The sequence below is a fragment of the Nyctibius grandis genome, chromosome 1 (assembly GCF_013368605.1).
Source record: "Nyctibius grandis isolate bNycGra1 chromosome 1, bNycGra1.pri, whole genome shotgun sequence".
Lineage (NCBI taxonomy): Eukaryota > Metazoa > Chordata > Aves > Nyctibiiformes > Nyctibiidae > Nyctibius > Nyctibius grandis.
This window is the reverse complement of record NC_090658.1, coordinates 116,037,667-116,053,409: the sequence shown is the minus strand read 5'-3', so window position 1 is coordinate 116,053,409 and position 15,743 is coordinate 116,037,667. Positions and strand designations below refer to the sequence as shown.

The window sequence follows — 15,743 nt, the reverse complement described above, 5'->3', positions numbered from 1 at the left end:
GGGAAGCCCATTTCAGATTCATTAAACGAAGTTATCCTGATTCTTCTCTGCCTGTGAAGCAGCATAAAACTTTTTATAAAAATTTCCTGGCCTCTATTAGGAATAGTGTAGCCAGCCGGTCTAGGGAAGTGATCATCCCTCTGTACTCGGCACTGGTGAGGCCGCACCTTGAATACTGTGTCCCGTTCTGGGCCCCGCACTTCAAGAAAGATGTTGAGGTGTTGGAGCGAGTCCAGAGGAGGGCGACCAAGCTGGTGAAGGGTCTGGAGGGTCTGACCTACGAGGAACGGCTGCGGGAGCTGGAGTTGTTTAGCCTGGAGAAGAGGAGGTTCAGAGGTGACCTTATTGCAGTCTACAACTACCTGCCTGAAGGGAGGTTGTAGTGGAGTGGGAGTCGGCCTCTTCTCCCAGGCAACTAGCGATAGGACAAGAGGACACAGCCTCAAGCTCCGCCAGGGGAGGTTCAGGTTGGACATTAGGAAGCATTTCTTCTCAGAAAGGTTCATTAGACATTGGAACGGGGGAGGTGCCCAGGGAGGTGGTGGAGTCACCATCTCTGGATGTGTTTAAGAAAAGACTGGACATGGCACTTAGTGCCATGGTCTAGTTGACATGGTGGTGTCAGGGCAACGGTTGGACTCGATGATCCCAGAGGTCTCTTCCAACCTCATTGATTCTGTGATACTCCACCTGACATGGGGAAGGGACAGATGAACCAAGGAGCAGACACCTGTTCAGGGACTTAACATTTCCAGACTTTACATCTCCCAAAAGCCCTATGGGTCCTGGTCCTGCCCCTTTTGCTCACAGCCCTGCAAAAGCCCCCTCTTAACAACTTTCCATAAATGCCCCAAAATAATTTTTCAAGACCATCACCAAAAGTCTTGTTTGTCCTTAAAGGAAGAAAAAGTCATTCTGAGGAAGGGACTTTTGAGCTTCCCAGGAAGTTACAAGAAAGTGAGTTATTCACTGCTGGCAGGCATTGGGCTTTGCTGATTCTCATTCTCTTTTTAAATCAGGTTCAGGGCCCTCACTCTATGTAAGACATTCAGGAGAAAGTCAAACATCTCTCCTTCATGTCTGGAAAATGGTAAAAACTTTAAAAAGAAAAATAGTTGACTAAGTTGATCTTGAGACTGCAGACACACAGAGGTAGTGAGAAACTAGTAAGGTAAAATTCCAGTTCTGCTGAAGTCTGTACCTTTCAAAAGAAAATGAGATATCTGTCATATTTCTCCACTGAAACAACAGAAAGGTTGCATTATTTAGGAGAATTCATAAAGCAAGGTTACTTTTGCACTATTAAGGATAGAAAAAACCAGTGTGTTACAACACACAAACTAGGAAAAAGCCTAAATTCACTTTAGAAGGCACATCAAGGTCTCAAAATAACAGATTTGCTATTATCTATGTTAATAATTATTTAACTATTCTAAGTCTTCTCAATATATAATGTTTTAAAAGTAATCTAAAAAAAACACCACTTGCCTTTATCTATATACTTAAGAACTCTCATTCACCTTCTACAGTAAGGAACAAAACAAACTGAGTCTCTTTACTTAAAATTTCCACGGGAAGAAGTGCAAAAAAGTTGCTATCAGAAAGCTGGGCGTTCTCTGGACATTTTCAGCAAATAGTTACAGAAACGAGCTGTAACTTAAAAGTCGGTAGAAGAGGTGGTTGGAACTGCTGGGTTGCGGCAGACACCCTACCCTTCAGCTATCCGCCGGTAGCTGTTCAACCAGTGCAGCTCCACCTCGGGGTTATATTAACTGGACTCGAAGTAGTTGTCCCAAGAGAGCTCAACTACACTTCACTGAAGATAAGGCACTCTTGTGGCTCGTCAGCTTCTTAAACATCATTACTCTACCGTAAGTGTTGATTGATTAAACTGGATAGAACTAACATTAAGTATTTTAGGGGCACACCCTTTACTTTTAAATCTGACTCTTAACCTATGTGTCCAGAAGGCACATGGCTCTTGATGATTAACTGCAAGCTTTATTCCAGTTTATTAAAGTACAGCTTCAATTTATTCTAACATCTAAGGGAGCTTTGTTACATTTGTAACAACGTAACAATGAGCACAGTATTTTTAATTTATACAGCTCAGATTTTACTACTACAGTAGTTTTAAAAGAAAGGTGTACCTATAATTAAGTGCATAAGTCTTTCAAATAAAGACTTCTGAATTATAAGGTGTGTTGTAGATAGTTAATTCAAAACTTTAACAGATATTATAGTAAAAAGAATGAGACACTAAGTTGCTTGAGCAAGCACTGTTGGAAACACTGACAATGCGTATAACACTTCTGTACATTTTTAACTGACACAAATACTCACCTAGAACAAGAACAATGAATAATTTTACCAAATATTTACAAACTTTAGTAATTCACTCAGCTGAGGTCAAACATAATAGATAATGGCTAATTTTAAAACACAAACACCAGACACAAGATGAGATTCAAATTGGTATATTGAGAGTCCATTAATGTAAACACCAGTTCAAGACACATCTCGTCCGAAGTCTGAGGTATCTAAGCGCAACATGGCAATAGATTTAGATATACTAAATTGTACCCACTTATGAAATCTCTAACACATACAAGAAGTAACAACTCAGTCTGCTCTTTCGTCTTCCCCCATCAAGCAGAGTTTAGCTCTGTATGGCTAAAACTGTGCCTTTCCATCTGCATGTTACAAGCACTTTATAGGATCAGTGCTCTAAATCCCTGTTCTATAACAACTACTTAAACTATCTGAAAAAGTAAAAACTTTCACCCAAACTGTGTCTTTTCTGTCATTTTAAATCAGGACAACATGCTTAATTACCTCCTGCCTCTACCGAGCCAGCGAAGCCTCCTGGTTTGCCAGCATTTCCAAGTAACTATTACAACTTACCTTTAATAGTCTTGTCTGCTCTACCTGTGCTTGAAATACTGCTTTATCTCTTTGCTCCAGACAGGCAGGGCAGCACATTTCCTCTCCTATAATTCGCCTGTTCTCAATTTTTAGACAACGGCTTCACGGATGGAACTGCAACAGATTTTAAACCCTTCCACCATACTCAGAGTCCACTCGCTGAACAGATTACCTTCCCAGATTACATCTCACTGAAGCCCTTGCTCACGAAGGAAGCTATTACTCTTTTTAAAGTCTGCAGACTTTAAACTGCAGACAAGACCATTTTTCTTGTCTATAATGATGCTTAGAAACAGCTCTTGATTTTGGTTTTGATCAAATAGATCTGGCAACTTCTGTACTCCATACCAATGGTTGGAGTTGCTGAATTTCATTTCATTCAACTGAAAGTGGCATTATTCATCTGGGTATCTACTCAACATCTCTGTTCAGCATATGTATATGTTATGGTGTCTTTAATGTAGTGGCAGCACCCAACTTCATTTACATGTTGTCTGGGACAGTTTAAAAACACAGTCCGTAAATAAGATCGAGCATGAGAAACTGGAGGAATGGCTGAGGTGCGAGCTGCTGAAGATGCTGGATTTTAAAGCGGTCAGAAGAAATTCAAACAGTAGCCTTACAAAAGAAGAACGACAGGAGAACCTGACAGTTACCATTGTACAAGAAATAGGATGGGCAGTTCCAAGTATAAAAGTAGCTGCAAAATCTGTGAAGCCTGCAGTGGAACAAGAGCCCAAAAGGTGTTAACTTGAATGAGAGGCTCAGGCATAACAAGAGACTGGGAGATACACACGATGCAAGGAAATGTAGAAAGCAGAGCCAGAGTTGCTCCAGAACAGCCTGTTTAGAAACAATGACTAAAAAACTCACAGCAGTGAAACATCAACCAACTGCTCCTTTTATTTGTTAACACACTATTTCAAAACAAAGTAAACATTGCTTTCTAGAAATGTATTTGCTGTCATACAACAGTAGGTAAAAAAATAAAGAATATTTTTAATTGCAAAATCTCACAATGTAATTAGATGCTAACGTGCTGTCCAGTACACTCAAAGTATGTACAATTATGCCCAAAAAAATGGTAATTTCATAGCTTCCTGTTGGCTCTGATGCAAAGTGAGGAAATAAATTGTGATAAACAGTTTCCTTTCCCAGCTGGAAACCAGTGACTTGGATTATACATAAAATGACACTAAGTACAGTAGTAGATCCCAGCACTACTATCTTAACAGAAAATTTCCATGCAGGCAAAAGGATCAGTATAAGTTTAGGTGTAAAACCATGGTTTGGGATCCAACCAACTAATTTACACGGTTTTAATACTGCCAGTTTTAAGCCTTTTTACTTCCTTAGGCTTGGGTTGTATTTTGGCTTTTTACAGAGTTTTTTATTAAAAAGTTTGTGTTCTATCACACACACCTCATCGTGGATATAAGAGGGCTGTATCCTCAGAAGAAAGGAGAATAACCTTAGCACAAAATGGTAACTCTGGGGAAAGTCCACTTCTCTGTAATGAGCCAGATGACCACACGATCTAAAAAGAAAGAGGAAAAAAAAAGCCCTAAATTACAAGTATATTTAGTTAGTATTTAGATAGCATTTAGATATTTAATTGTAATTAGAGGAAAACTCTACATTTTACCTACAGCATAAATCACAATTCTGGTCTACAATGTCGATTCTGTGAAGGCAACCACTCCTGCAAAACCTTGAAGCAGAGCACCAGACCAAGACCAGAGATGGTGCAGACATGGTAAGAAGGAAAAGCATGTACAGCTTCTTGTACTATGAATCAGGATCATACTCAACCAGGCAAAGAACACGTTCTTTGCCTTTCAGGACTAAACTGAACCAGTGTTTGCTCTGATGGCTTTTAGAAAATGTAGCAAAGTGTGAAAATGGCTGCCTTACCCTGTTTTTAAAATTTCTAAGACTATCCAATGCAGACACACCAGGCTCTTTATTCTTTGCCCACACTCTCCGTCGGGTCCCCTCTCCTCTTCCTGACACTAGGCCATGTGATTATAAACCATCCATTTCTTGTCCATTGCCTTTTTGTGCTAAATATAAATTACCAGTTTAGAAACAAGAGAGAAAAGCTAAGTTCAAGCCAACGGAGTAAGACAGGAAACACTGGGGCAAACATTGGCCAGGTAGGCAGAAAGTAATTAGTGCTATTGCAGCCTTCTGCTTAATTATTTTGCAGCTTTCATGGCGAAAATGATGACGTAATTTTATTGATGAAGTATATAATGAAAACATCAGACTGGACTTGCTGGTAACAAGTGTCAGACTGAACAAAAGATGACACAGAGGACAGACTGCAGAAACAGCTCTGTAAACCATAAGTTCAGCAGTTTAGGTTGGAAAAATACCCTGTTCTGGGCTAGCCCCAAATTTATTTTTATTAAAAGTGGTAAGTTTAAAATAGTATAAAATCCAGCTGTTTCAAATTTAAAAAAATCTTTTACATTCATATGGGGATTTAGCTGCTCTTCACCGTATAAGCCCTGTGCATCTTCCAGCTTACTAGGTATTGCCCTGGGATGTGGAGCAGCTGAGTTTAAAATTTCCCCTCTGTCTGATTCAGAGCAGCAGTCTTAAATATTCACCAGAACAAGGACTGGAACCTGTCTGTCCCAATTTACGGGCAAGTGTGCTAATTACTAGACTATAGAGTCATTTGCTCGCTCCCTCTGGCCCAACAAACATTTACATTTTACCTCAAACTGGAGGAACAGACGGACCCGTCCCGGAGTGCCACGCAAGGCACACTGTGGGGAGCAGAGTCTTTGTTTAAAACCTCCCGAAGTCTGGCAGATTGGAAATCTGAAACTAGGTCTCTCGCGCCGGAGGTCCCTTTCTCCGCCCTACCTCACGTCCCCCGAAAGCTGCCAGCGACTTCTTACAAAAACTGAATTAATCAGACATTTCAGCAGCATCATAACAAATTAGCTGACCCCACAACCCAACACATTTGCTAAATTCAAGCTTCATTGAGAAATGTTTTGGTTGAACCAAATCTGCATTTTTGGGCTAATATGAATTAAGGCATTTTGCTACGTCCTGGTCTTAACCCTGAGATTCAGCAATTACAGCTCTTATGGCAACTGAGGTGTCAAATCTCAGTTTTCATTGGGGGGGGGCAGGGGAGCGATATTCTATATTCTGAGGCAAACGCATATTACATCGATACTGTAGAGCAGCTATTTGATTAACTGGAGTTACTTTTCACAAGAGCACCTAAACACACAGACATTTTTGCCTCATTTTGTGCTATTTACCCTGAGAGTATCTCTGAAGAGCTAAAAAACTTCCCAAGTGACTTTAGATTTAGATGCAATAAGGGAAATCCATTTTTCTCAACATTTTTTACATATTGTAATACCGGATCATATATCAACTAAAGACTTCTATACCAAATGAATTTTCTAAATTCCATTTAAAATTGAAAATTTTAAAATAAAAGAAAACATAAAAGCATTTTAGCAACCATTTGACCGATCTCAGCTTTGCCCACACTGAAATCATACCTTAGTCCTAGGATTAAAGTATTTCAGTAGTCCCAGTGAGACCATGCTGATTTTTAGAGAAAGAGAATTTGTAAGTTTGTTTTTAGTTCTATTATACATACACACACTTGCATAGGATAAAACCTCATATCTGAGGGAGCAGATGATGTTTTCCAAAGTTAAGTGTCAGATGTGTAATTAACTACTTGCATTGCAAATGATATAATGGGAAATTTAACCAGTAAGAATTTAAATTCAAATCTTGTTTCATGAAGGCTATGACAGTTTGCCATTAACATTTTAATATATTACATATGAAAATGCAGGCTTAAAAACCAGACTTTGCATGCAAGATTATCCACACAAACATACACCGAAATATCCACTCATTCAGTGTGTACATAAGATTTACGCAAATTTGTGGTAAAAGGATTATTACCTCTCCTCCCTTCAAAAAAAAAGTTTCTTATTCATACAAAAGAATGAATCCATACAACCAAAGCTCCTGTAATCTAACACCATGTTTACATTATTCCAACCCATTTCTGTCACGGTGGATATGTGAAAGGCAATGTGAAAAGGAAAATAAAGATAAGCAAATAAATCCACTGGAAGACAGAAAAGACTGCATACATGTAAAAGCCAGTAATTTTCAAGGGGAATATTTCATGTTTAAAAATCAGGAACATATCACTAAGATTTCATAGGAGCTGTTGCTCTCTTAAGCATGACATTTCGAAGAATATACCAGATAAAGATTTAAGAGGTTATTCAATGCACTAATGAAATCTCATTTCACATTAATGTACCCCGACCTCTCTTCCAAAAAAACAACCTCCAATTGCACACATGAGAAATTCAGGAGAAATCGTTCCATCTGCAAAGTTCACCTCTTTCACTGACACCCACCAGCACATTCATTTTCTGGATTAGGATTTCATGACACAACCAGTGGCAGAACCAAAATCTGGTGTATGACCCAGTATGACCCAGAAGCCTTATCTACACCACCAAGGGAGTTTGTGAGGAACACTATTTTAGATATTTTTGATTCCGTGTAGTAAATGCTGCCCAACTCCTACACTCCCTCAGCAGGGGTTTTGCCTTCTGTCTCTGGCCATGGCTCTCTGCCAGCACCCACCAAATAGAAAACTCACCAATTTTTGCAGAATTTGATGCAAGAGGAGAAGATATTAAAGGAAGAATGAGAAGTTCGACACAAACCAGGCAGATACTGAAATGTCTCTGTAACTCTGTACAAGGCTGGATTAGCTGGGCTAACATTCTCCTTGCTATTTAGGTCCTTTAAAGAAAAAAATTTTACTAACAAATAGCATGACTGTTTTGATATACCCTTAATTGAAAAAAAAATCCCTTTCACTTGTGAAGTCAGGATTTGGGAACAGTCCTCTAGCAAAGACACTAAACTTAACAGCACAAATGTTTTCTTTTCCCATATTTATTCTTTTACTTTTCCAGTAGAAGAAATTTCTTCTTTTCTGCTTGCAAAAAATACAACTGTTGATTGCTGATATACTTAGATGAAATAGTGATAGAGTCCTTTTCACTCATAATTATTCTTTTAAAAATATGTTCTGGAGGCATTAATTGCCTGCTTATTTGAACTCCGACTGCTAATTTTAACTTTAATTTTGATTAAGGCCACCAAAAAAGGACAGTAATTTAAAAAATTAATTTCCTATGCTTTTTTGGGGTCCAGAGGAGAAAGGAATGGAACCGTTTTCCCATTCTCTGGGAGCTGTGGCACAAGTTTTTTCTAAAATACAATGAAGAAGGAAGTGAAGCGAGTATTTGTATCTAGCTGCTGCTCTTGCCATGTGACTCCAGTTGTTGATTTTGTCTCATCTCCTCTCTTCTCAAAAGCTCACTTTGATCACTCTTCATATTACAATTTGTCTACTCCCAATCCAAGACTAACCATTCCGCACACACCCCTTTCCACAAATGATTTTAACTATATGTGAATACCTAGCTGTGTACACACCCCATAGTTGTCATTTGTAAAAAAAAAATACATATATGGCACTTTATTTTCACGAGAACTTTCCAAAATAGATTTAACAAAAATTTGAATACTTACTTCTCAGTACATAGTTTAACTGTACACAGCCAATAGTCAGGGTTCATGGCTGTAAGTAAACCACATTTTTCTTGCAAAATTCCCTTCAGGCTATGCCCGTGAAAACAACTCCCATCTGTGTTTTCTTCAGACCAACTTAACTGAAAACTTGAAGGATTTGCCTTTTCAGCAGGTCGCACTGAACCAGACAGCTTGCCAAACTGATTTTGTAAGTTCACAACCATTTCTGTACAAATAGAAACAATAAAAACCAAGGCAAAAGTATTAAATATTAGAATACTGTTTAGAGGTGATTAATACAAGAAGAAAATAGGGTATTTATGCCTTTTTTTTTCTTTTTATTTATTTTTTCTTTAAACCTCTGTGTGGAACACTGAGAAACCTTGAAGGTCTGGATGTTCTCTCCCCCTTTCCATTTAAAATTCAACTCTGTCACATGTTTTAGGGAAAGATTTTGAAAGATAATTCAAAATGCCATGTCTTTCATACCTAATGATATTAATACTGGGGGACTCCAAAATCATTCCCCAAGTAAAACCTGTAAAACCCATTTGATATTGCTGGTATTTTTATTCTGATAGAAAACGCATGCCAGGATGCCTTTCACTATATTTACCTGGTCGCATGCTATCACTCAGACTGACTAAGATTTTTTCAGTAGTTTCCTGTGTATCAGAATTAAGGAAGCCTGGTTGCATACACATACGGATTTAAGGTTAAGCTTTTCATAGTGCAAATTTCAACTGGGAGAAAAAAACAACAGAAAAACCTTTCCACCTTTCCCCACTGCTAGTGATAGAACGACAAACTTTCATAAGTTACTGAGGCTGAGAAGGGAAAGAAGGTATGATGATAGCTCAGCACACACAATATGACTGCCTAAGCGTTGTTTCCCTAGGATAAAAAGCAGGTTAAAAAACACTGTTGTTGGAGCTTCAACTTCTTTTTATGACCTGTATCTGAAAAACCTCATTCATTAACTGGGAAAAAAAGCAGAAGAGACATTCAAAAGTAATTCAAGGACTGGGAAACTTACCTTTCAAGAGGACACTAAAATCTACCATCAAAAACAAAGGCTGAGGAAGGTTTCTCAAAACCTGTATCTGGCACATAAGTGTCTAGAGCACTCTTTGTCTCTGCTATTTTAAATTTGTTTTAAGATTAATCTTGCCCAGTTACAATGGCATTATGTGATATTCCTGCTTGCAACACCCAGTGGTAAAGCTCCATAATCTAAGTGGTCGTCTTCTAGCTTAAAGAGAAGCAGAGCCAGAAGAGGAATCTAGAGTGCCACAGAAACGATGAACAATGAATCATTACTTTTTCTTATAAACACAGGAACTAAGACATCTGAACAAATGATCAGCTTGAAATAAATAAACCTAAATATGTTTTTCCATGGAGCACGACTTGACTGCAGGATCACCCCGACCAAATTTTGAAGAGTAAGAACATTCAAAAAACCCCAATTGCATTCTTGAAAGAGAAATCCAACATGAGTTATACAAACCAAACAGGATTATACAACTTGTTCAGAAGCCCCTGAACCAACCACTTCCAGAAACTGGAAAAGTATATAAATGGAAAAATATCACTTGCCACACTTAGCATCTCTCTCCAACTATCTGCTGCTTACTAGATGCTATTAAATGTGGAATTAAGAACTTCAGATCTAATTTGGTTGAATAAAATTCTGGTTTTCCATATTTCCACAGATAAGTGGGGGTTTTGTTGTTTTGTTTGTTTGCTTTTGTGTTAATGTAAAACCCAGTAATGTCTTATAAGTACTTCTGGAGCTACTAAAATAAAGCACGTGTGCCTGCGTTCTGACCACATACAGCTAGCTATTCAAGTAAAGTCACGTTCAGACAAGCCTTCCTCACTTCCTATAGAAGACTGCAAGGAGTGGGAGAGAAGAGGAATATGCAAGGTCTATGAAGGACATACTGGGATATCCATTCCAAAGGATATGAGGAAGTAAAAGAGAAAAGGGACGGGAAAGCTCTGGAAGACCAACAACAATTCACAAAGATCACAGTTATGTAAAGGCAGCTGACAAACCAGTGAAGATGAGGACAGAGTACTCATTCTGAGATGAGGTTCAGTAGGTTATTAGGAAGACTGGCAAAGGCAGTTTCAGTTAAGCATGAGGAAAATGTCTGTTTGAAGAATTCCAGCCATGGGTTGTAAAATAGTACTAAATTAATTGTATCCAGAGATGAAAGAGAGAAGAGAAAGTATTTTAAGATGAAAATGTTATCACAGTCAGGGCTGCAGATTTTCTATGATGGGAAAAGTTGGAGCAGATTTCTGTGTTGCTGGGAAGAGGCAGAGTTTACTCACGTCTTCGCTTAAGAACTTTAGATTTCTTCTTGGCTGAATAAAACAGTGGCTTTTCACATCTCCACAGATACCTAACAGTAAGAGACATAAGAATTGTTAGGAAAAAGAAAGCTGGAGCAAACAAGTAAAAGAATAGTAATTTCTTACAAATACTGCTAGAGGTATTAAAATAAAATCAAAATAATGTAATGGTTAGTGCTATTAAAAGCCACTGCCCCCTCAACACATCTAGGAAGCCTTTTTTCAGAGTAGACAAACTGAGGCATGTAAGCCTAGATTTACTGTAATCAGTTAGCTGTTCAGCTGTATAAGCTACTTGTCACAGAAATCGAGCATTTAATTAATATGCTGGATAAACATTATGAGTGTAAATAGAAAATTAAGATGGAGATTTCATCTCTCTATTCACCCAAGCATGCTGGATGGAAACATGGAGCAAATTCCTAACCTTTTAATTTCTGTGGAGGTCAGGATTTCACATAAAACTGTCTACCTTAAAAAAGAAAAACGTACTTAAAAACCTCTTACTTGGCTCTTTTTTCATCCAATTTCTTTTGCTCCACATCCAAGGAACATTTTATAACCTTGTACCACTTTTTGAACTCAAAATACGGACCACCTGAATAAAACATACACATTTTAGGTTGGGAAGAAGTGAAAGAAACGTGTAGTACACAGAAGGTGGTCTTCACACAGTTAGACCCTGTGTCTTCCACCTGTATCCAAACCTATCCTGAATTCTGTGTGCTTAAAGAAAACATACTTGATCTAACAATTCTGTGAGAAAGAGAAATGCAGAAATGCAGTGAAAGAACAGCCTCTCATAAGAAGTGCGAAGAAGCCCCTCAGCTTAGAATAGATTTCATAGATTTAGCACAACTCAAACCTTCTCCCTCCTTTCTCAAAGTTAAGTCTGAAAGTTTCCCTCCTCTCTACCAAATGAACTAGATCTCCACAGTGTGAAGTGGCCTTCACCTGTTTGAGAGTTTCCTTCAAGGGATTAACAAGATTATACATCAAGCTTATGGTTAAACAAATAAGATCTACACAAACTCAGATGTAAAATTTCAGTTTCATCAACTCCCCACTGTCTATCCTACTACCCATGAAACCTTATAGAGCTGGAAAGATAAACTAGACAATTGTATTCACTTCGTATCAGCCTCCATTGTTTTTGAGCACAGGAACTTCACTCACTGATATGTGAACAAAAATTTATCAGCACATGCAAAAATATTAAGGCATACGGCATTCTAGCAGCACATTTATCATCGATGCTCCAAAGAGGCACAGGACTGAAGCAGACCAACTGGGTGCAGACATTAAGTGTAAGAATTCCAAACAGAACTATGGCTTAGATTTATATATTTAAAATATAATCAACTCTTATTACCCATGGGTGGATTATCTGCATTGTGAATTAACCAGGCTTTGCATTTCCCCATCACCCCAGCTGCACTGCATGCAATGCTTGCATCATGCTTAGCGTTGCCAGCTAGCTGTTTAAACTGATTTGAAGGTGAATATACTGTTCTTATAACCAGGCTTATATACATTTTGTATTATCTGCATTTTTGCTATTCAGGTTCTCCTGCCACAGGATGCCTTAGATGCTAGCGATATGGATGGACTCAAAAAGCAACAGACAGATGCAGGGAAGAAAGACCCTTCATTAGTTCTTAAAATTCAAAGGTGTGGATACAACTTCTTTTATGAACTCCTTAAATCCAAAGGTTTAAGTAAGTACTCTTAAAGTGCTGGGAGGGCAGTCTCGGAGAGGGGCAGAAATTTTTATTAAACTTTCTATGAATTATTAAGCATCTGTCACAAGCAAAACCACTGTCAATAGACATGATACTACACTGTAATAACTGTTTACCTGGCCAGTACTGCTAGTCTGATGTTCATATAGCTGAGCTGACTGGAAAACACACATATATACATCTCAATCACATTTTATTTGAACATAAACAGTACTGTGTATGTGTGCAGCTCATAGGACATACACACACAAACACACTAGGTAACTACATCTGCTGTACAGCTTCCAGTCTCTCTTGAAAAACCGTAGAAGCTGAAATATTATTTTTTTAATTAAAAAAAAAAAGACTGGAGAAAGGATAGTTAAATGGAGAATGGAGTCAACATAAACTGAATCTTTAAAACTCAGTATTAACCATTATTCATTTCAGCACGCTAACTTTGGGAAAATGCCAGAGGCAGTTTTCAGCTCTGGCACTAATCAGTGCTCTAACAGAAATTCTCACATCAGCTCCTCTGTGCAGCTGCTCACCATCACCCCAACATATTAAGGATAGGGACAACATAACACAGCACATGGATCATTTTGCGCCAGCAGATTTTAAAGTAAAAAAAATGGGGAAAGAACGAGCTGTTAATTCCCAAGGGCAATGAGACTTGTTAATAAGGGAGAAACCCCATTAAGACATGAGTGGCTTTGAGCCTCAGCTTGTAAGCAGTTGCACAACTTCTACTCTTGTCACTATTATGTACTTCAAGTTTTCAAGGGAAACGAAAAGGAAAGAAAAAAAAAGATCCAAAATAAGTTTGTGTATCCACTTGAAAATGAGAATTACTGGTTTTAGTTAACAGCGATGACTGTCTCTAGATACAGCAGCAATTGTGCTCACGCATGGCGAACACCAATTTTATTATTGACTTAATTTTTTTAAAAGTAACAGAAGGGTCAAAATGGACCCAAAACTGGATAGAAGGCTTAAAAGATAAGCCACTGTAACACATATTTGATCTTATTTTCAACTGTGATCTGGATCAGGCCATGGAACATCTTCCTGAAGATTCCTAATCTTTGATTTGGTCTTTCTGCCCTCAAAGAACCATGTTCACACCATTATCTTCTCTATCTTAATTGCTGCTAGCTTTTCCACACTCTCTCAGGATTATTTTCACTAAGAAAATAGATTACATCTGAAATATATTACACACTAAGACATTTTATTTAACAAGACTAAACAAGTTTGGATTTTATCATAAACGTGGTTTGATGCCCCTAATAAGTATCTGCTATTTATGATCAAAGTGCATTCCCTCTTTACTGCACATCCATTCATCTTCACCTACCATGCATAACATTCTAAAACAAGAGGCAAACGTGCACAAGGAGAAGCAGAAAGGTACCTAGCAAAATGTGTACCAAATTCCCCTATCCAGTACAATAAGAATTATGCAGGTAAACTGAGATGATTTTACATGAACAAGATCTACCGTTTTCTTTGAATAAAGATTTGACCTAAGAGAATAAATAACAAAAACATATTTTCATGATCAGTAAGACAAGTGTTTCTAAGCCTGATTACAAAGTTATTTCATTTACAAAATCATAAGACTGCTTCTACTAGAATATTTATGTACCTTCTTTGTTATTTTTATTTCTTTCTTCAGCAAAGTCTGAAAGTAACCTGAAAAAAAACCAACACTATTTTGTAGATCCAAATACTACACTTTTCATATGAAGTTCAAGGACAACCAACAAAAATTACACCCTAATTTTCATTCCAAGTTTCAGATTCAAACTGATGATTTTTAAAATAAGTAACATTTAATGTCTAAAATGTCTTCAAGTCTATATGTTTTATGCTACCGAACTTAATCAAAATTCAAATACTGTAAATTTAATATTACTAAAGAAAGAATGATCCAAGACAACCATTTGCACTATTTCAAATTTGGGCTTTGCTACTAATTTGCCTGTATACTTACCATTCATAGTGATCATCTAACAAAAACAACAATTTGAGCACTACTACAATAACTGCTACAGCAAGAACATCATATTTCACTTTTCTTGTTGACTTATTTCCAGGCACAAGAGTCAGGAAATCTGCTTCTCCAATACAGATCTTTTTCACCACTCGACAGGTCCAATTATGCAATTCATCTGATTAATGTAAATAAAAATATAAAATGAGTATGTTGAGACAAGCTAGAAGTACTTTTACAGTGCAAATACATCGGTCATTTGAGGTAAACAATGCTTATGTCTTTTAGGACCATTTGACAGCATTTGTTTTTTCAGGCTGAAAAGTATTTTTGGGCATTTATAAAAATACCAGGCAACTTCCACTGTGCTTACATGGAAAACAGTCATGACATATATTCACATGGAGAAAAAAAATAAATCACATTTTTAATAGTGTTTTGATGTTATTTGAACAATGTTGCTAGATCATTCTGAACACTGTTGTGGGACAGCATGTCTTAAATCTACATATAGTTTCAAAAAACCCCAAAAGCCAAAAACTTCTCACAAACTTTTTTCCTGCATGTTGACTAAACACCCATGTAAGGACGGATTCAGTACTGCAAAGAGGAACGGGGCTAATCTTAAAGAAGTTAGTTGGTATGAACAGCAGCCCAGCATGGCAGGGCAACGCTCACTGCTACCCTGACAAAACCCGGCTGAGGTACAGACAGTCCCAGCCTAGGTTAAAACTGGCATTACACTGTAAAGCTGGGTTATGTCAAAAAGATACAGCTACAGCTCCAAAAGCAGCAGTACGGTATCTATGCAGTCTCTTATTACTCTATGCTTATTTTTCACAGATACAAATCCCCCAAATTTCTCACCTTTCCTGTTCAGCAAGAAATACAGGAGTTGATTACATCACCATCAGATTCCACAAAGGTTAGCAATGTATGACTAAGTACAACCTTAATCCAGCTATACTGTGTACTCTCTTGCTGCTTACAAAGAGTTCAGTCGGAACTCATTTCTAATCCTCTCGTACATAACAGTAAAAGTTAAACAAAATCTGGAAACCAAGTTTTCTTACAAATACTGCCAGTATATTTTCTTTTATTTCAGATACTTAAAATGG

General features: G+C 37.7%; 1 protein-coding gene across 1 annotated transcript in view; it reads right to left on the bottom strand.

Moving 5' to 3' along the window:
• Nucleotides 1-3,826: 3,826 nt before the first annotated feature.
• The window catches only part of TAF1B (TATA-box binding protein associated factor, RNA polymerase I subunit B), a 51,822-nt gene continuing 39,905 nt past the window's right edge, over nucleotides 3,827-15,743 (bottom strand). Inside the window, exons 10-15 of the mRNA XM_068405838.1 lie at nucleotides 14,626-14,803; nucleotides 14,278-14,324; nucleotides 11,413-11,503; nucleotides 10,885-10,955; nucleotides 8,542-8,767; nucleotides 3,827-4,462 (exon numbers count right to left, since the gene is read on the bottom strand). Coding sequence (XP_068261939.1) covers nucleotides 4,270-4,462; nucleotides 8,542-8,767; nucleotides 10,885-10,955; nucleotides 11,413-11,503; nucleotides 14,278-14,324; nucleotides 14,626-14,803 — 806 coding nt within the window. The 3' untranslated portion in view covers nucleotides 3,827-4,269. The remainder of the gene's footprint in view (nucleotides 4,463-8,541; nucleotides 8,768-10,884; nucleotides 10,956-11,412; nucleotides 11,504-14,277; nucleotides 14,325-14,625; nucleotides 14,804-15,743) is intronic.